Source organism: Dipodomys spectabilis, unplaced genomic scaffold, assembly GCF_019054845.1.
Source record: "Dipodomys spectabilis isolate Male_0828 unplaced genomic scaffold, ASM1905484v1 ptg000002l, whole genome shotgun sequence".
Taxonomy (NCBI): Eukaryota; Metazoa; Chordata; class Mammalia; order Rodentia; family Heteromyidae; genus Dipodomys; species Dipodomys spectabilis.
The window spans coordinates 44,761,074-44,783,175 of NW_024870679.1; the positions used below are offsets into that span (position 1 = coordinate 44,761,074).

The 22,102-nt window shown below is 48.9% G+C and overlaps 1 protein-coding gene across 1 annotated transcript in view; it reads right to left on the bottom strand.

The window, feature by feature from the left end:
- Positions 1-22,102, bottom strand: part of Grik3 (glutamate ionotropic receptor kainate type subunit 3) — a 210,013-nt gene that overhangs the window by 49,784 nt on the left and 138,127 nt on the right. Inside the window, exons 3-7 of the mRNA XM_042680904.1 lie at positions 17,181-17,438; positions 9,957-10,138; positions 7,719-7,772; positions 2,345-2,518; positions 1,533-1,676 (exon numbers count right to left, since the gene is read on the bottom strand). Of these exons, the coding sequence (XP_042536838.1) occupies positions 1,533-1,676; positions 2,345-2,518; positions 7,719-7,772; positions 9,957-10,138; positions 17,181-17,438 (812 nt within the window). The remainder of the gene's footprint in view (positions 1-1,532; positions 1,677-2,344; positions 2,519-7,718; positions 7,773-9,956; positions 10,139-17,180; positions 17,439-22,102) is intronic.

The window sequence follows — 22,102 nt, forward strand, 5'->3', positions numbered from 1 at the left end:
CACACAGGGAGGGGTGGGGATGCGGGGGTGGGGGTGGGGAGGCCCACAGCTCAGCCTCTGACACCCAGCATCCTGCAGCCAGCCAGCGGCGGGCTGAGTAAAATGAGAAACCCTGGGGGCAGCCTGCTTCCCTCTGGCTCGCCTGCTGTCACAGGGATACATTTATGCAGAGGCACCCCCCTCCCCACCCCCGGCTTCCCTAACCACCCCAGCTGCTGCCCTGGATGGGGTATTCCCTCTGGCCCAGCATTACTCTGTCTAGATCTCATCCTCTACAGCTTTTGCCCTCCCTACTCCACACCTACATTTACTGCATTTGATTCTGACTAGGCCCTGTGTCTGAGGCTCTGTACGTAGCTTTTCACTTTGTCTTCCCAATAACCCTTTGAGGCGGGCACTCTCATGATCTTGAGTTGAGGATCAGAGAGTTAGTCATCTCAACCCAAGTCATACCTCCAGCTGCACTGGAGACAGTATGCAAGCCCAGGTCTCAGTTCCCCTGACCTTCATAATGGGAACAACGAACCTTGCTGTCCAAAGATTACAAAGTCTAGGAGAGATAGGAAATCCTTAAAAACTGAAAATACTGCTAACTGCCTTGTTACACGGCAACTCCTTTATAAGACTACTTAAAGAAAATCAAAGAAAGCCAGGCGCCGGTGGCTCACATCTGTAATCCTAGATACTCAGGAGGCTGAGATCTGAGGATCAAAGTTCAAAGCTAACCTGGGCAGGAAAGTCCATGAGACTCTTATCTCCAATAAACCACCAGAAAACCAGAGTGGCGCTGTGGCTCAAGTGGTAAAGCGCTCGCCTTGAGCTGAGGAGCTGAGGGGCAGTGCCCAGGCCCAGAGTTCAAATCCCACAACCAACAACAACAACAAAAAAGAAGACAAAAAAAAGAAAAAGAAAATAAAAGAAAAAAAGAAAGGAAGGAAGGAAGAAGGAAGAAAGAAAAAGAGAAAGAACATACTAGCAGCAAGCCAGGCCTCAAGCTCCCTGCTCCCTCTGAAATTAGATCCATAGTGAAACTTCCCAGTTGCCAGAAGAGCAGGGGTCTAGTAAGGACCTTGACGGGAAGGTGGCTGATGGGAGAATATGAGTTTGTGGGGTGGATTATCAAGTCATTCATCTTGCTGCACTAAGCACATTCTTTATGGCATCTTGATTCATCTTCAGAGTTCTGCTCTACACCCCATTTTATAGATGAGGCATCCAAGGCTCAGCAAGGTTCTCTAGCTTGTTCTAGGTCTCATGGGAAGCCAGCAGAGACCTCTATTTGTTGTACTTTGAGCCCATGCCATGACCTGACACCATGCTGGCCACCAATGAGCGCTTGCCATACACCAAGTACTCGGGTATCATCAAGTCCATGTCCCCCAAAGAAATGGAAGCTCAGAGCTCAAGTGCATGTCTGTCTGTCTCCCTGACTCCCACCGTGCTGGCCTCACATCTCAGGCTTGATCCAGCTCCGCTGCTCCAGAGTATTGGCAGCCCCTGGGGGCCCTGGTAGGACAGTGGGACACACTCACCTCCTTGATGAAGTTCATGAAGCGGCCGCCAAAGCGCCAGGCTTTGTGCCGATGGCACTGCAGGGAGTTCACAGTCATCTGGGGTGCCCGCTGGTAGCACACGGACACGATGTGGACAGCGTCATAGAGCAAGGCTGCATCGGTCTGTAGGGAAGGCCCAGGGTCTGTCTAAGAGTGACTCACCCTGCTGTCTCCCCTTTTCCCAGTACAAGTTAGTGGTGTCTTGGTGAGGGAAAAAGGCCCAGAAGCCTTGAAGTACCCTTTTCTCTGTCCCTGGAGAGATGCCAGGCTGGAGAATCTGCTAGTCTATAGACACCTCCAGTATCACCTTCTGACAATAGGCTTTCTTTTGTAGTCTCCTGCCCCACCCACCATAAGACTTCTGGTCTTATGCCAATTCTCTGTAATTATGCACCTGTACGCCCATCAGTTAGGGCCCTTGGGGGGGGGACTGTGTTGGCTTCATCTTTTCATCCCTAGCCCCTAACCCAGGATCATGAGCATAGGGGATTTGCTTCTTGATGGTTTTAGGAAGCTATGGGGGGAGAGGCGGGGAAAGAAATGGGAGGAAGAAAGAAAGAGAGGGAAGGTGGGAGAAAAGAAGTATGAAAAGAAAGGAAGGGAGGGAGGGGAGAAGAGGAAGGGAGGAAAGGCCAGAAGAAGAAAGGAAAGGAGAAAGGAAGGAAGGAGGGAGGAGAGAAGAGGGGAAAACAGGAAGGGAGGGAGGAGTGAGGGAAGGAAGGAGGGAGGAAGAGAGGAAGTGAGGGAGGAGGAGAGTCCCTGGGGTCTTGCTGCCTGGCTGCTCACTGTACCATCATCACTCCATCCAACAGGCCAGACTCTGCTCGGGGAGCCGCCTGCAGCCGCTCCATAGACCACTTCTCCACAATGGCCGACACGTGGGGATTGTCCACATTGAGGATGCGGAACCCCGTCAGGTTCACTCCTGAGTAGCGATAGGGCTCCAGGTCTAGCGCGTAGAGATCCTGGAGAGAGAATGCTCTATAAATGAAGGGGTAGTGCTGCTGTGAGCTCCAGCCTCCCTCCAGTAGAGCCCCCTCAAGAGCCGAAGCTCCTGCAGAGGCCTATGGGAGGTAACAGCAGCACCCACAACCACATTGGACTTCCTCAATCTGCCTCCTCCAAACAGAAAACAATCAGCCTGTCACTTGTGGCCAGGTCATGTTCAGCTAGGTCAGTGGGCAGTCCCTAGCTTAAAGTCCAGGAAAAGGGTCTTAATGCCTGGGTAGTCCAGGCTCAGCTCCTCTGTAGATGCAGTTCAGGGATCTGGGATTAGAAAGAGAAGGAGCCCACGGAGAAAGGCCCCATGGGGAGAAGAATCCAGTTTTCCCTAAGCCGAGAAGAGATGGCAGGGATGGAGGAAGGGGAGTTAGTGGTCAGAGGAACAATGCCCTGAACTCAAAAATAAGCAAAGGGATGTAGCATGTTCTTTCAGTAGCTGAGGTACTTACCCAGAATGTAGCCAAGTTAGACTTTGCTGTTAGCTACTGGGTAAAGGCCTAGACTCCAGGTTTACATGGGGCAAGGAGAAGGGGGAAGGCAGGGGGATTTTATTCCACAGAGATTAGTCTCAAGGTTTCCAGGTTCATCTGTTTTGTAACTAACTAGTAGTCTTATTCTATATTTTCCTTGCCTACCTACGGAAAATGCTAAGAAACATGAAGCTCTTACAGTGTTACCTCCTCCAGGAAGCCTCCTGATTATTCATCTACATGTGCACTGCAGGGTGGGCCAAGGTTGCCTCAGCTCTTTATCTGGGGACCTTTAGGCTTTCAGCCCACTGCTTACAATTATCTGGGTCTGGTGTGTCTCTCTGTAAGCCCCTGAGTACTCTGGGTCAGAGGACAGAATGGTTAGCTGGGTTCAACAGCTCCCTGGGGTGCTTAAAATGTTTTCTTCTTTTGCTGGTTGAGGGTGGAAACTCTCTATGGGACTGGAAGTTGAGTGTGGCCTGGTGAATTGCCTGAAATGGAAAATTAGACCCTTAAGGGGTCTGGTTCAGGACCCAAGCCCAATAAGAGATCAAGTTTAGGGCTAGAGCTGAACTGCTGAGGCCAAGAAAGAGGAGCCAAAATCTGCCCACCCTTCTTAGCATGGGTCTCAGCTTGTCCAGGGCCCTCATGACTCAGTGGCCCTCTAGGACCAGAGGCCAATGTGACTGAGTGTGAAGGGTAGCATCTCTAACTTGGAGGGTTTTGGGTGCTGGTAAAGCTCTTGTCTCTAGATGCAGCATTTGGTCCATCGAGAGCGAGAGTGTCAGCCTCTTGATGAAGTAGCAGGACTGTGTGGTTACTTTCTTTCTTGTCACTCTTTAGCTGGGCCTGGCCGCAAAGGGTGGCCTTATGGCACAGAATGCCCATCTGCCCCATGACATGGTGGCAGTGACAACAGGGAACTGGTGAAGAGGCCTCTGTCCAATTCCATTTTTTTCTTCTTTATTTTGCTCAAACTGCCCTGGGCCAAGACCCTAAGTACTGTACACAGCGAACTGTGGGCAACTTGGCTGCTTGGCAAAAAGTTGTATTTCCGATGCCAAATGTTGACACACTGAATTCAGTATCGACCAGGGACCTTTTAGAAACATTCAGCATAACATAATAGACTAATTCATTAGCACCCCATGGGTCTGAATGAGTAGGAGCTGAAGCTCGGAAAACATCGCCTTAAGGAATGACAGATGAAAATATCTTTCCCATGATATAACTGTTATTGCCAGGAAGTGGCATTAATTGTGATTGCTTATCTATTAATTTATTATAATTCTTTTCTCACCTCCAGGCTTTTACCTACACATGGCATGTACCAGGGCCTCAGCTGGGCCTGATTAACGCGGGGTTATCTGAGAATGGCTCATAGCTGGCTGGGACAGATAATGGCAGCTGGGGTAATTAAAATGTCTTCTGCGTGGGTGAAGCAAGTTGGGAGAATGTTTTAGAGGCAAAGAGTTGGTGACGTGAGTTTCCTGAGGGGAAAGAGGTAAATGCCAAGTGCCACTGCTCTTCCAAATACAGCCACAAATGACCAATGGACACCAAGAGGGAGGATCACAAGGTAGAGTTCCAAATCAGTGGGGCTGGAAAGAGGATCCTGAAGCTGGGGGCAGACATGGCCAGGAAAGAGGAGTCATGGGGACACTGTGGATGACCTGACACTCAGGGAGCTGCTGGGGAGACAACCTGGAAGACCCAACACACACCTAGTTCCGATAAGAGTTGTTTGTATTGCAGGAGCTGTGCATGCCTGGAAGGGCCCTTTCTCCTGACCCTCAGTGAAGCGTGCAGAGGAAAGGCAGTCAGTCTGAACAGCCACGGGCAAGACCTGGAGTCAGGAGCCCAGGTCTCCTCCACTGATCTGCTATGAGACTCAGGACAAGCTGCACAATCTCCTAATACCAGTACCTCCCTCAGTCAATAGGGAGTTCAAACTCTGCCCTGCTGGCTTTGAAGGGGTACAGAGGAAAACCAGAGGCTATGGACTGAGGGTTTGGAAACCAGTGAAGTGTGGGCACTGCTGGGACTTGCTAAGGCTAAGTGTCAATCACCATGTCTAGACATCATGGCCAGGCCTTGTGAAGAATCCACCAGGCAGAAAAGGCCAAGGCCAAGCCTGACAGGCTTGAGCACCACACTTTGGAGCTGCCCAGCTCCCAGCTCCCAGCTGGGGAAACACCACCCCTCCCTTTCCTGCCAACTCATCTCTCTTAGCCTCAGTTTCTGCTTTTCTAGAAAACTGGGAGAGTCATAGCTCCCTTGAAGAGCTGGACTGGGGCACTGTGAGCACACAGGTAACACAAGCAGTTCTTTAATTACACACAGCGCTCAGTGCCAAGTATTGTTCTGAGCACCTTACCAACATCAGTGCATTAAATATTCATCCTGACATCCTATAAATAATGCTGCTATTGTCATCATTTTATAGATGAGGAAAATGAGGCCCAAAGAGGGTAACTCCTCTAAGGGAGTAAAGAGTCTCAATCCTAATCAGACAGTCTGGCACAAACTGTGGTCTTAACTGGCTGCTGCCCTGAGGATGTGTTGATAATTTAGCTGATTACATTCTATTTTGTTTTGCAATCTTTCTTTCATTCATTCATCCATTAATAAGCACCTGCTGTGTGTGCCAAGCACTACCTAAACATTGGAGACAGAGGTTCCTGCACATTTGACTGGAGCTTCCCAGCTTGCCAATATGAGTTTCATATTGGACCCATTCCTATTTGCCCTTTCACCCAAGTGCCCAGCTTAGAGCCTGGAGCTTCAGGGAACTGCTGAGTAAATTAATAAATGAATGACTAGATTAAAGAAAAGTAAGAGAGTGACACTGCCTGGGGCTAGAAGAAGGCTCTAGGGTGCTAGGATCCTTTCTCCTTTCACCTTGACCCTAGTAGACAAAGACATTACTGTGGAGGGTTTTGGGGTCACTGGGGTCCTGCTTTCTCCAATATCTTATCTTGGAATGCTGTCAGGAACCTGGGGGCCTCATTTCAAGACCCCAGTTATGTTCCAGGATGCATCATAGCAGAAAGAAGTCAGTGTGGATTGGCAGAGACCCCGAAGTGTTCAGGGAGTAGATGATTGATCTCTGTCCCCAGCTCCCAAGATTCTTTACTTCCCAGGTAGCTCCTGGCCATGTGGCTGCCAGGTCTGAGTCCTGAGCTCTGCAGGAGTACAGTGGGCAGAGTTGAAGGGAGGGTAAATGTTCCCCAGATTGGGGGAGGGAGATCTCATTTATAGTGTCTGCCCACATCTGTGGTGTAAGCACTCCAGCTATGGCTGACTTCAAGCTATGTCGGCACACCATGCTGGAGCCGGGAGGAGATGAAAACAATCAGTTTTCACACTCCCAGAGCAAGCTACCACATTGGCCTTTGCTTATGTTATTCCTTTCTCTGTCTCTGACACTATATCTGTTTGTCTCTTTTGTCTGTTTTTATCTCTTTTTGTCTCTGCTTCTCTGTCTCTGTCTCTCTCTTTTGTCGGTCGTGGGGTCTGAACTCTAGGCCTGGGCACTGTCCCTCAGCTCTTCAGCTCAAGGCTAGCGCTCTACCACTTGAGCCACAGCACCACTTCTGGCTTTTTCTGTTTATGTGGTGCTAAGGAATCGAACCCAGGGCCTCATGCATGCAAGGCAAGCACTCTACCACTGAGTTGCCTTCCCAGCCCTCTGTCTCTCTCTTAGTCAACTCTTATACATCCTTCAAGGCTGTCTGTCCAGGCTGTAAAGGCACAGCCTGCTGCATGAGAGCCAGACTGAGAGATGAAGGTAGAAAAGAAGCCTCAGTTTTGGTTACTTAGAAACACTTAGCTCAGTCCAGGTATTGGCTAAGGAGCCCAGTGATGCCAATAAACCAGGACTACGGGGCAGGGCCATCCAGGACTGCAGGGACTTTCAGTAAGAAGATAGTTGGAGGCCCATCAACCACCCCAGACCTTAACAGTGGAAAAATCCACCAGGGCTCCAGGGAGGTCAGAGGGTGTCTGGCTCCAACGTTCATTGATGGAGCCCCTTTGGCACAGGGATGCCTTTATTCTGCTGATCTCAGGCCACAACTAATTATCCTAATGGGCTTAAATGGTCCTAAATGTTCTCAGAGTTTGGACAGAACCCATCTGGAGCCTGCAGGTAGGCTGGCTGTGCTGACAGTGAGGGGCTGGCTGACTTCAGCCTGGATGATGCAGGATATAAAGAGGCACTTCCAGATGAGGGCCTTCGGCAGGAGTAGGGAAGAAAGAATTAGGAAGTGAGGGTGAGACAATCAAGAATAGCTGCTACTTCTACGGCTTCATCTTGTTTAGCAGTGTACCTAATCCACCCGTTACTCCTTACATCAACCCTGGGAAGTAGACACTCATTTTGCAGAGGAAGAAACTGACGTGCAGCAGCTAAACGGCTTTACCTTAGTGCTCCCATGGCTACTAAGCAGGGTGGCTGGTGTTCACACTGCCCTAGAGTACGTGACCTCGACCTTAATCTCTTTAAAAGGTAGGTAGGTCATAACATCTTTGTGGCCTTACCTGGGGGCCATACCTACAGCCTTCAGAAAGTTGGAGTATCCTCTAGCTATAGCAACTGTGCCCAATAACAGGCTGGTCCAGGCCAGGCCATAATGTCCTCTATCCAAGGTAGTCCCCCTCCCTCCCTCACTAGGACCTGGAAGAACATTACCAGAGTGGTGAAGATGAAGTGATAGTACTCAGTCATCATGCCCATAGCCATGGCCTGCAAGAAAGCAGAGAGTCAGCCAACAACAGGAAATACCCAGAGGTCCCTCCCTTCACCCAGGGTGAGAACAGGGTTGGGGCCGGGAACAGGAGTTGATAAGCTGACCACTTGGAGTAGAGTATCATTTGAAACTCTGAGTAGTTACAATGGCTAGCTGGCAGACAGCAGGGATTCCCACAGGAGTATGTAGCAAAGTCCCCTAGGACAAACTAAGGTGCAACATTCAGGGAACTCTGCAAAAATTCCCAGTTCTGAAGCATGAAGTGCGTCCGGTAGTCTTGGTTCTCAATCAGCATCTTTGGGCCTGGCTGTCACACTTACAGAGATGCGGACAGACCAGCCAAGCCATTGGCTCCATCACTATCCTAGCTCCCGAGACAGGTGTTCCACTCAGTCTTTGAGGCCTGGTGGGAGGCAGGAAACCTTAAACCTGAGCCTCTTCCTGAACAGAGACCTCCTTGCTTCCTCAGTGCCATGAGCTGCTGTGGGATAATTACTGTAGACCAACATGAGATCTTATGTGTTTTACTAGGAGCCTGTAATCTCTGATTCTAATGACTACAATGCATTTTCTACAGAGTTGTTGGAATGCAGGGCCCACAAAGAGCTGTGTGGCCGGGGGGAGAGGGCGCCACAAGGCCAAATACACCTGGAAACTGCAAGCTCAAGAACGAGACAGGCACTTCGCTGCATGTCCTCTGCCACTCCTACAGACTCACTACTCCACACCAGCACCATGAAGGCTCAGAGGACACCTGATGGCAAAGGATGGCCTTAACCTCTTTTAATTCTTTGTTTAGCTGAGCAGAGCATCTCCATTTTTAATTCCAGAAGTTTTCAACTCTGACAGACCCAGGAGTAAATTTCCACTTTCCTAACCCTGGCTTGTTACTTGCCTCTTGAGCCTCAGTATCCTCATGGATCACCTGGGCATGTTAACTTTCTCAAAGTCAGTGAGAAGTGGCAGGTACCCAGGAGAGTAACTCCTCCTCAGTAAACCAAAGCTGTGATTGTCACTGGCACTGTATCAGGCAAGCTAGGAAGAGACAGGGCGAACTGGCATGGCTGGCCAGGAAAACATGCGTTTCAAGACTTCCGGGCAGCGTATGTTTCCTTGATGTGATGTGAAGGACAATCCAGGCTCACTGCCAACCAGGTGCTGGGCCTTGGGGTGAACTCTGCACTTTCCTGTCTCACTGACATCTGAAGAGGTGACAGGTGCACGACGTGGCAGAGCAGGAGCAGACAGGAAATTCTCTCTTTTAATTCTCTCTGTCTGTTGGAGCTTCTTTTGAGGGCAGGAGAGGCAGGAATGGCAGGAATGGAGGTTGGCACTTGCCTTCGTCAGCTTTTGTGGGGCCCAACTGAAGGTTGGGACTGGAGCCCCTCAAGGCTTTGAAAACTCCTCAGCTCCTGCTCAGCCCTCTCTGGGCCCCAGTCCCTACCCTTATACCCTGTGTTCTCAACTTGCATACCTCTTCTAGTCACCAGGGTTGCTTTCCTGGAGGACATAAATTCCTTTGACATAGAGCATAGGTTTAAGAGTGGTTTTGGTTTCACTGTGGCTCCCTGGGAGGAGGTGGCAGAAAAATTCACTGTTAATTTCTTGCATGGCTGGCAGGCAGAAACTGACTCTCATCTCTGATATGCCATGCTGACCCATGTTTGGGAATGAAGGCCCATCCAGGACCAAGAGCCATTCTCCACTCTACCCCCACTCCATGGCTGATGGATGGTGTGAAGAGCCTCAGCTGACCTCCCAGTAATAGGAGAGTAACACCAAGTATCTTAAGCTATGGGGGATTAGTCACTGGGAGAGGTGGTGATGCCTTCTGGGGGCTGTTCTTGACAACCTAGAGCCTCTCCATACTTCATGCTTCTTGGAGTGCTCTCTCCAGCCTGGCTTTGGATGCCCCCAAGCAGCCCACCTGTCACCTGCACAGAGGTAAAGGGGAAAGCAGCATTTACCCAGCATTCTGTGCACCAGGCTTGAGCTCCACCCAATTGGACTGTGAAGTCTCAGAGAAGCACAGTGACTCCCAAGTCACAAAGCCAGAAAGAAGCCAAGTCAGGAGACCAGCTGAGACCTGGCTAATATCACCTGTGTGGTTTGGAAAGGGGAGATGGGAGAAGAAGCTGGCAGATACCCTCCATCCCTCCATGGGGTCAGTGCTCACACACCTGCTTCAGGATCTGGGCCGCCATGCTGTGGCTGCAGTCAAAGATAATTCGAAATTCCCGGCCTCGCTTCATCTCCTTGAGCAAGGGGCGCGAGTCATCAGAGTCAATGGGGAGCTGGCGGATCTTCAGGCGGATGTTGTACCTCGATGGTGCCATAATGAGCTCCTGCAGCCGGATGAGCCCTGGGAGGCACAGGGCATAAAAGACACACGTGTGCACACATGCATACACTGCTGAAGATATCCACTTAAGATGAGTGGCATGCACAGCCATACCTGTGGTCACAGGTCCATGATGTACATGGACACAGATACGAGGCCCACAGGGCAGTATGCATGTACATGGATACAGTCACAAGAGCCAGGAATGAGCACAGCCAGGCAGATGTGCACACATGTGGACATGCCTGCATATGCACACAAAATGAGAGCAGATGTTTGTGCACATGCAAACACATGCATGTAGATATAGACAGGACACACACTTGGGCTTAGGCATGAGTGTACCGATGTAGACAAAGGCCTGTACACACACAGATACATGTACACATATATGTGAATTCAAAAGTAGGCACAGGCCTCAGATCCCCACCAACCATACACACTTGCTTCTCTCAACCCAGAATGGGTAGAGACTGAGAGAGCCTTGTGAAACACAGAGCATCATTTCCCTGAAAGTCTCTAGCAAACCTGTCTCCAACATATAGCCTCAACTATATGTTAGTAAGCCTTACCCATCTTTCAGACTTAAGACCACCACCACCCCATGAAGGCTTCCTTTATTGCTGTATTCAGAATGTGCCTCCCCAGCACTTCTTGCACACACATCAGCATGGCGGCCTCTCTCAGCCTCCTCTGGCCTCACCTCATTCTCTCATTCTACCACAGGAACCTTAATGTGTGGGATGAGTTGCCCCTGGCACAGGTCTGGTACTTAGGTAATACGCAACAAAAATTCCCATAGTTGGATCGACTTACTGTTTTCTTCTCTCCACACTGAAAAATCTATTTGCCCCTTTGGCATTTTGTAAAACCACTTAATCTGGGGACTTCAAGGGAAAACAGAATGTCACTTCCTGGAGACAAATGGCTTGCTTAGGTCTAATTAAGTTCATTTTGGTCCCCATTTCAAGCCTTCCTTGCTGACTCTTCTCAGCAGGACCTGGGAGGGGGGCAGCTTACTGCTCTCCATAGCCCCCAGCCCCAACCCACTGAAGGAGAGACAGAGCCAGCGGCTGTCCCCTCCCGTGCCACACTCAGGCCCAGCATCTGTGCCATGGAGCTCCCTCACCATACCTCGCCCCCATTAACAGAACTCTTGAGTTTCCTTTGAGGAACAACTGCACTGCTCCTCAGTTTATGGGTCTCAGGAGGGATCCATGGTCAGCTCTAGGGTCAATTTATGTGGCTCCACCCTGGCTAATCAGCACATGCAGTATGATTGGGGTAATAGGACATAGTTGGTCCTGTCAGTGTGGTGCCTGGAATTTGTGCTAGAGAAATAGGTAAGTAAAACCCTTTTTATTTAATTTCAAATAGGGAGATATAAATCTGGGGTCACCAATCAGACTTGAGGAAAAGACCAACAGGGCAGATGTCAGAGAGGAAAAAAATAATACATGGATGATACACTTGTACCTTATGGTGCACAACAGTAAAGATAGCTAAGAAGCCACACCATCCTCCCCTTTTTTCTTAAACTAATTTGTAGCTAAATTTGCATGTTAAAGTTTGCCATCACTTGTTACAGTGCCCTCCCCCCTATCTGGACAGAGTTCCTCACTCAGAAAACCCACTCCAGAAGCCTTTCAACCAAGTCCCCATTTCTAAGAATAATTTCTGTTATACAGCCCGAGACCCTTCAGGTCTCTTCCCAGTCCCCAGGGCTGAGCCTCAGGAAAGCAATCTGCTACCCATCATTCTATTCTGCTGGGGAGGTCCAGATGCACCCCTGTAACTTCTACCTCCTAAAGAGACCCTCAACAATCTTCACCAAGACCATACACATCAAGAACACCCAACCCATGGCAAGTCCCAAATTCAGGACTCTGGAATCCTTGAATGATCTGGACCAAACAGGTTCTAGGATGTCCTAACATCAGATTTGATGGGGGATAGAGGGAGGTGTCAGTTGGCTTCAGCTAAGGGAGGGGCCACAGGTTATCCCCCATCAGACATGCAAACCCATACCCTCTCCACTTATCGAGAAATTCCTGGTTGACCTTTCTCACCTTTCTGTTACCCAGAAAGGCCCACAGTGCACAGCCTGTTCCTACCCATTTGGTTTTCAGACTCATGCTTAGCATCAGTAGGCATGTAGGCTTTGGGGACCCGGAACATGAGGACAGGGACAGGCTAAATGCTGGAGCAGAGGCCACCAGGGCCTTTTTTTCAGCCAAGCACATCGCCCCGTGTAATGCACGGTGACCCACATTCTCCAACAGCAGCAAATGTCAGCCCTCCTTCCCATCAGTGTATTCCCAGAGGAGACTGCAGGCTCTTCTCGGCCCACCCGGCAGAAGACGAAACTGTTTTGGTTTGCCTGAGATAAGCTCTTCTTCCTGGCTGCCTCCTTAATCAATCCCTCTCAAAATATCTGCAGTGAATCATGGCTGTCGGAGCCACGCTTTTCACTTATGAAGCACTTCTGCATTCATTACCCTATTTAGCTATCTCCCAAATCCTAGAAGGCATGGGAATGGGGATCTGCATGGTGAGGTTACAGATAAAGAAACTGAGGGCCACAGAAGAGGAGAGATCCTTCTATAATTCTACAGCAGGCCAAGAATGGAATCACAAGTCAAGAATCAGTCTTTTGGCTCCTTTTTTCCACCCAAGGGTTTTTCTAACCTCCTTCCTTTCACACATTAGGTTAGGAAGGGAGAGACATGGCTTACCTCAAAAGGCAAACACTGGTTGCCTCCAAAATGAGGTAGATTGCAATGATGACCCAAACTCTTCACCCCTTCCTAATGCAGGCTCTTTGCCATGTAACCTTTCAGAAAAGCCCCTCTAGTAGCTCAGCCCTGTGGCTCGTTTTGACCAGTGGGATATTAGCAGGCCTGAAGCAGGTGGACCCTTGACATAGAGTTGTCCATTAGATTTGTTCTCTTGGCCCTGTGCCACTGTCATGGCAACATGTCTGGAAGAAAAGCAGAGCCAGAGGGTGATGCCCATCACCCAGACAGAGTCAACCTAAAGCAACCAGCAAGCAGGTGAATGAGATCACAGAGTATCACCTAGCCAAGCCCAGGATATCGCTGAATTGACAGATTTAGGAATTAGATGAATGTTTATCATTACTGAATGTTTGGGGTGGCTTGTTACACAGCTTTTGGTAGAAAGAGCCAATGGAGGCACCCTCTGCTGGCATGCCAAGTAAAGTGTACTTTTGGGTGGTGACAATGTCTCAAGAGATGATTCATGATGGTGTGAACCAATTAATGCCAATACCATGCCCATTTGACAGTGTGTGGACCCAGTGAACTTTAGGGGACTGTCTTCTGATAGTTGCAGAGATAGATCTTCCTCCCCATTTGACTTCTACGTCCTACTTGCCTGCGAGGATTGTCATCATGTGAAGAAAGGATGTTTGGATTTGCAGCAACTCCATTGTATTATGGAGGAGAATGACAAGAGGAGCGTGGCCACACTGAAACAGCAGCCTGACTTTGGGGAGCTGTGAAACCAACCCTGAAAGACCCAGTCCCAGACTTCTGGTCAGTGAGACTAACTAAGCTACTATCACTTGAGTGAGTCAAGTTGAGCTGCTACACAGCTCAAATGTTCTGAGGACACAGTCCCCAAAGAAGGCACAGACAGGGCCTGCTATTGTGTTCTTCTCACTCCCACATTCCCCTTCTTTTGGACTATTCTGATTCTAGGGCATCATTTTCAAAGTTATATGATTGCTTGAATCCCACTGAGTCCCAGTACCAATAATCTTCTTAACTCGAGCCTCCTTTCTCATTGATTGCCCTCTTTTTTTAAGTGTGTGTGTGTGTGAAAATAAAAACATTAAGTTAAACTCTGAGTAGTACAAGAAAAATGTTTGAGACACTAGTGAGTTGAAGGAATGAAGACACTGTTATCTTATCTGGATTTTTATTTGAGTAGTTAATCATGCTATAGAAGAGTGATGCCCAGCTAGAGGTCACTGGTAATTCCAGGCCATTAGATCTGGGCATCAGGTAACTTGACGTACACTAAAGGCTTAGGGACCTTAGCTTCCACTCTGACTGGTTCTGTTAGCATGGTGTTCATCATGGTGCACAGCTCCAATAGGATCTGAAAAGCCCCACTTTCCCCCTGCCCAGTCTTCAGGCCCAATACCAATGGACAATGAGTGGTTCTGACCAGTGTCTGCTCTGCCCACTCTCCCTTTGACATTTGAGTGACCCATTTTCAACATCCCACTCACATCTGATTCTTCTCTTCTCTGGCCCCCTACATTCTCTTCTAGGTAGTCCTTCAAACTCAAGCCTCCTTTTTGTTTCTTACAGGACCAATGTAGCTATGCTATCTCTTCTTTAGTCTTGCTGTGATCTTTTCCTCAAATTCTCCCTGTGTTGCTATCAGAGCCACAGGCTAAACTCTCCTTTCATTCCTGTACTCAACAATACTCATGAGTCCTTGACTACTAAAAACAGGAAGCCTGAATCCTAGACTGACACCAGACCTTGCACAGCCAGACACACCCTTTATATGACTTTTCCCTTCCTCATGCATAATTGAATCCTCTCCCCTTGGCCAGGCTGTTGTCTCCATAAGCCTGCTACATACACTCCTCACCCCTGCACAGGATGTTCCTTTTATCTGTCATGCCCTCTCCACTCTCCTCTTTGTCTTGTCTTCAAGGCCTTCTGACTTTCTCCGGTCAGTCAGCTCAGGACCATCCAAGGCCATGGGGCTTTCTCTGGCTGCATGTCTGTCACTGATTCTTAGCTGATGCCTAGAAAAACACTCATTCTCCTCTAATATGATTAACTACTCAAAATTTTTAAAAAATGGAATAACAACATCTTCATTTCTTTGCCCTTACACTCTTTCCTACACTATTTAATTGGAGTTTAATTCAACTTGATTTTTCAATTCAATTCAATCCAATCTAATTCAAATTCCATTTAAGCAACATTTGAGGACATCTACATTGTCCAGGCCCTGTGCTACAGCCACAGAAAGCTCATGTTCTGGAAGCAGAAATGGGCTCAGGGAGGGTGTCATTCAGAATAGACAGTTAAGACAAGGTCTAGTACAGAAACACTGAAGGGACTTGGAAGCCCCATGAGTGCCCCTCATGGCAGATGCTTTGTGCTAGGGGCCCTAAGCATGTGGGAGGTGGGGTTTGAGGTGGTAGACTGTATTCAAGGACCTCCTGTCTGGCGCTTTGGTATCACAACAACTCAAGAGATCTTTGTAGAAGCCTGGAGAGAATAAACAAGTTTCTGATGTGTTTTCTGAGGGTTTCTTTTGTTACTATTCCCACTCCCCATTAGGAGATAATCAAGAGCGAACACTGCATCACAGGCAGCGAGAGCTGGAGGGCTCTTCCGAGGCTGGATGCTGCAGCTCTTGATGTGTGGGAAGAGTAAGGCCAGATGGGTTAAGTGACTTGCCAAGGTCACTCTCTTAAGAGGCTGGGCTCGGAAACATCTTGGGACTTGAGTCTTTGGAAAGAAAGAGAAGAACCAGCTCCACACTAACTAATGGTACACACTTTGGACTTAAGTCTTGTAGTCACATGCCAACGCTGATACCTGTTAGCTGGGTTAACAATAGGCAGAGCATGTGTGAGACTTCTTGAGCCTCAGTTTCCTCCTTTTAAATTTACTAATTTTCCTCATTTACTAACTTGCCACTCCTTAGAGTTGCTGTGAGACGGATGAAATTAAATGAGATCACCCCTGCTGTGCTTAGTTTATGGTGGATACACAGTTATCGTCCCATTGCCTTAACCATGTTCTGTCTCTGGAGGGTGTCCAGCTCTGGGCCTGCCCTGCAAACCGTGTGAGGGTGACCAGGGATGAAGCGGAGTCTGGCGGCAGCCCTTCTGTCCCCTCTTCTCCCTGATAACAGGCCCTGTCAAGCAGCTCTTAGCTCTCTGTGTATAGCTTCATGCAGAAAGTAATGTGAGCTTCTCTGTGCTTCCCAACAATGCACACTGTGCCAAGACCAAGGCTGGGTTTTTATTCATTCAGGCATTCCAAACTCCCAGCAACAGATGAGGTCTAAAGGAAAGGCTCACAATGTGCTATTGGATATGTTAGTGGATATTGGCTCTGGGCCCACACTCAGAACTTGAGAGGAAAGAGGTAACACACTTGAGTAAGAGTTTTCTAGAAGACAAGTCCCATGCTAGATTTGGAAGCAGGACTAGGCCATGCAGGTCCTATGCAGAAGAATGCTGGGGAAGCTATACAGGGCAGGTTCCTCTGCACCAGGGGGTCCAGCCTTGGGCCTGTGGCTCAGCCACTGGCTGCAGGGATCCTGTCCTATTTCTACCCTGGCTGACTGAGGTTCAAGCTTTGTGCCCACTTCTGCAGGTCTGGCCTTGTTTCTAGTCATGGGTGTTGTCAGGGAGCTGGTGCCTGAGTATAGGTAGAGATGGGGAGGGGGCGTGGTGCTGGGTACAAGTGTGAGAAGGATCCAAAGAACCAACTTTAAGCAAATATCCTGAGCACCAGACATGTGCACAGAGCATGCCTTTATTCCCCATGGTTTATGAAGAGACTGAAGTGCACAGTGGCCTCATTGCCAGCAGGTGGGAGGGTGGGTATTTCCGTTAGCTTCACATGTACACACTTCCTACCAGGCCACACTGGAAGTAAGCGTGAGTGTATGTGCAAGGCAAGGGTAGAGGTGTTTGCTGTGGGTGAGAAGATGCAGGTACAAGAGTTCAGACGGGGATGAGGACAGGTGTGCATGCTGGTACCAGGGGCAAGAGCACATCTGAGTACCCCTGAACCAGAGTGGAGGTGAGCATGTGGAACAAGGGGTGAGCCAGCTGTGAATCAGGCTGGGGATGAGCAAAGTGTGTGGGTGGTGGGTGTGCACAGGTGTGTCTGATCACAGCGGTGAGCATCGCCGTGACTGGTGATGCTGGGGTGTAGGTATCAGCACAGCCTTTCCCCCCAGGAACAGCAGTGCAAGGTAACTGTCTAAGCTCTACCCTGGGGCTCTGCCCCCACTTCACTACTCCCCATCCCAGCCACTTCTGACCACCCACCTGTGCTGTCATCATAGACCACGGTGGCCGACCTCCACTTGAGGTACTGCACCAGGTCAAGGATGGCATGGCTGAGCGAGGCATAGTCGGGGTAGAGGTTCACGTAGAAGGTGTCCTTGTTGTCCAATGGGTGGTGCTTCCAGCGCAGCTGGATGTGGGGCACTTCCAGAGCATTACAGATGGACTGGACAGCATTGGTGCAGGAACCCTGGGAAGGTCCAAAGATGGCCACCACACCCAAGGCCAGTTGGTCACAGGCTGCAAGAGAGGGGAGGTCAGCACCAATCAGCAAGGAGGCAGAGATTTTGATGATTCCGCAAAAACACATGGGGAAAATAGCAAGTGGAATCCTTATACGGCAGATGACTGAATTTGTTTCCTGATCTGAGTTATGGGGTCTGATCACAGGGACGTGGGAGGAGATGATACATGCAAGGCAGGGCCACAATGCCTAGCTGGCCCTTAGGGAGTAATCGTGGCAAAGATGTGATGGTCACCTGTGATACAGTGCCATTTGTAAGTAGAATCCTGGATCTGTGCCAGGTCCTATTCAGGGAAAACTTGAGAGAGAAAAACGAACAAATCTCAGCAATCAAGCATCTATTGGCTGAAGGCTCTTTTAACTCCAACCTTCAGTCTGACCTGTTCCATAGAGTCTCACCTCCCTCAACATCATCATTTGGACATTTAAGATGCAGCTTAGACCTATGTGTCCAAAATGTGAAGCCTTCTCCCCCTCCCAGCCTCCTGCACCTCAGTAAAGCCCCTGCCCCCTCATCATCCCAGGCCCTCCTGCCCACCACCATAATTATTTGTTTCAATTGCTTCCTAACCTCAGCTACCAGAGTGAGCCTTTCCTTGTCTAAGGGCTCCTGTCTTTCTTGTTGGCTTTTTTCCCACTAGAAGTTAAGCCTCTGAGAGGCAAAGGCTTGATCACTTTATTGTTTAATCAACATGTGATGAGTGAATGAGTGCTGAATTTCTGTCTTCAAACAGTTCACAGCATTGGGTAGGCTCAGAGGCTTGGAAAGGCCAGGAGCTGGTGCTTCCTGTTTGTCTGGAATTGCCCCACATAAGTGAGCATCAAATGAGATCTGTAAAACAGGCACATTCTGGAGGGGGGGGCTCCCTAGGAGCCTTAGATGTCTTGTGTCTAAGTTTCCTCCTCACGACCCCCCCTTTTCTGCTGCTTACCCACAGGGTAGATTATGTGACTTACACCTAGGCAATCACTCCCTGACCTGTCCTGATTTGCAGACATTGGTTTAGAGATGGTAATGTGGATCATTGGAGCCAATGGGATGCCACGAGACCCCATGACTGAGAAAGGGGCACTTTCCCTCTAACTGACCCGGAGAGGAAGGGAGATCTGGAGTTGTAGTGCTCACCTGATGTTCACTAAGAAGGAGCTGCACTTGTCTGTGACAGTCAATGTGGAGGGGAGTAGAGCCAAGGAAGGGAAAGAAATAGGAGCTCCTGATCAAGTGAAAGTCTGGGCTTTGGTGATTTATATACATACATACATACATATATATATATATATATATATCAATGCATCAATATAATGCATCAATCGATATATATATATATATCGATTGATGCATTATCTTTTTGCTTAAGCCATTTAGGTTTTGGTTTTCTGCTTCTTCAACTTGCAGGCCTGTGATCATGAAAATGCTACCATTTCACACATTGAATGTGGGGTAAACACAGGAGAAAAGTCAGGCTCAGCACATAAAGATGGGCATACTGGAGATTCAGACATACCCTAGTTCCCTCAGGCCCTCTGGGAGTAACCTCCTGAACATAGGCCCATACCTAAGATTTGCAGGGTTTACAACTAAGGTACAAATGGACACTCATGTGCTATAAGGCTAAATATTTAGACAAGGCAGTCTAACAAATTATTCAACAAAACATGTCTTTTCCTCCTATCTTGTCAAATATGACTTCATCATGGCCTGGAAACTCAAGTGAGAATGGAGCTCTCTCACACACAGTGACTACCAGCGGGGAAAATGGCCACCAGTCTTCAGCCTACCCCTTTTCTTTCATCACTTGTGCCTCCCTGAACCTCAGGTACCTTGTGCCCTCCATATGGATATATGGCTCCCTTACTCAACTGTCCACACTTCTGCCCCCAGACACCCCTAAGAACTAGGAATATACACCCCAATAGCCTAGCCTTCCCTCCAGAGGACAGATGCAGGCAGAGATGTGCACACCCTGAAAGCAGGCTCAGGGAATTTGGGGTTCTAGATATTAGAAGTCTCCTGATGGGTGAATTCTCTTGGTCTCACTGACCCCTGTCCTAGGAGGGATGGCAGAGGAGGCCTCTCCAAGGCACAGAGCGGTATCAACCAATGCAGAGTCTAGAGGAAACCGGAACTCCTGGGAACTCTTTCAGAGTTCTTCCTCTTGGTCAATATCTACTACCCCCACTGCTTCCTGGACATGGGAAATTAAATTGAGAGTAGTTACTTTTCCTGAGATTTGCACTTCTCTCAAGAAGCCGGCTCAGGTGAAAGATAACAACAATGTAGGGGGAAGCTAGCCAGAAGGTGGTAGGGCAAGCCAGCAGCTGAGCCAGCACAGAGGGCATGTGCTGGGTGACCCAGGGCTCCTTGTGGTCAGTGCCAAGTGCAAGAGAGAACACACAGCAGAACAGATGGTGTCCTCTTGATGCTCCTACAGTTCTAGGACTAGAGGCCAGGTCAAGGAAGCAGTGTATTATTCCTGTTCCTGTCACCTTATAGCCAAACCTTGGGTAGTCCTCTGTGTGAGCAAGCATGTACTGAGATCAATCCCACTGATAGTAAATGCTTCAAAAGTAGAACTCTGCATTTGTGAGCCAACTGTCAAACTGGCCTACAAATTCAAGGACAAATCACCTTTTTGGTGCCTTCCCGTGGGTCCGTGTGTGGACCTGTAACACATAGCTTAGTAATGATATTCATATACTGGTATTTCAGTATCTGCTCCTCATCACCACTACTCTGTCACCTTAGGAGCAGCTCTCTGAGGGAAGAGGCCACAGTGTGCATGGCTCTGTGCTTTGGAGACTAGAAGATGGTAACAGTGACCTAGTCTTGGCTATTCCTTCTTGTTCACACCTGAGGCCATGAACACCTCAAAATACACTACAGGTTTCTCTCATGTTTAACCTCCTGGTTCTCTTTGGCCCTTCTAGCTGTGTCCAGATACCCCTGGTTTCTGTCTCATCATACCCCATACCAATTCTCTTTCCCCCTGGAGTGATCAGATAGAACACATGGCTGGACTCAAATGTCTGTCTCACTTCTTTCCACCACTGCTTATAAGAATCTACCTCTTGGACTTCCCCTTTTGCTCTAGGCCTTGAAGCAGGCAAGCAAAAGCTACCTCATCTCTCTACCCTGATGTAGCTATTGTCCCCAGCTCAGGCAAGGGCTGGTCGTCCTGGAAAGATATACCAAGCACATAGCATGCTGATACAGAAGCTCCAAAAATGACCTTGAAGGATGTGATTGATCCTAACATTGGCTGTGACGATAAGGATGAAGGTACCCTTGGTGGAGACCATACTGAGAGGCTGTAGAGGATGATGGTGATCATATTGATGAAAGAGGAATTGAAGATGATTCTGTGACAGTAATGGTGGCAGGTGATGTTGATATAGATAGAATGCCCTCACCATCACATTGATAGGTATGAGGCCAGTAGGGAGGAGACAGTGGTAAAAATGTGGATGAGAAGGAGTTGCTTGTAAAGACCACGGTGTCTGCAGGACATTGGTGCTGGGGTTGGTGTGGAGGAGAGCAGTGATAGAAATGCTATGGCAGTGTTGGTGATGTGAATGGAAGTGATGGCAATTCTGATGGTGTGGCTGGGATAGTGGAGATGCTAGTACCACAACAGTGATGGTAACAGCATGATGTTGACGCTGGCACTGATGGGACCACTGATGACAAAGATGTCACTGCCATAGCAATGGTGGAGATGATGGTAGCAGGTGTGGTGAGAAGGTTGGATGGCAGCAATTGGGCTGACATATCTGTGTTGATAGTAGAGGCCATGACGGTGATATATGACAACCATGCCCAGCCCGGTCTCCATTCTACCAGAGATGCAGTAACTAGACCTCACCACTAGGTGAGACACTAGTTCTGACCTCCATCCATTTCTTCTCCTGGGCCTTTTCTCTCCACATCCCTTTTCTGGTCCCCTCCATCCTCTGAGGACCAACCAGCCTTGAAGAGTACTGGTCCTCCTGAGGCTCAGGGCAGGGGTTGTTGAAGGAACAGGAGCAGCAGCAGCTTTTCCTCCAGATGTTTCCAGGGCAGCAGAGCCAACCCTTGTTCTGGCAGCCTTGAGCACACACTGCAGTAATTACATTATTTGTGGCTCCAATTTTGAATCCATTTTCTGGTCATTTTACAGTAACTCAATGGTTCACAGTCATTGCAGGAGTCCTCAGCCTGAATGCACCTTACCTCCCCTCCTTTCCATGGCAATTGTAGTTATAGCAGAAATTATCCCAATCAATTTGTGTCTTAAAAGGAATTGAGCAGTCTGGAGAATAAGTGAAGGCCGAGGAGCCTGGGGAGTGCTGGGTCGATTCCAGGCCAGCTCTGGCCAGACTTGGAAGAAAACACAGATGCTCTGGGTTGCTGGCTCAAAAAGCTGCCTGGCAGTTACTCATCTTTTAATTTTCTACCAAACATTTCAAAATAAAGACAATAAGTGAAGGTCTCTTTTGATGGGGAAAGGCCTCCTGGGCCTCAGACCAGAGGAAGGACTAATTCAACCAGAGCTGGCAGGGAAGGTGGTGTTGGGCTCTGTTCCTCTCTGTCCCACAAATGGCCATTCACATGGCCTTGAGGTGGATGAGTAACCCAGGAGAGGCCTTGGGGTGGGGGTGGGGTGGGGGCAGACACTTCTGT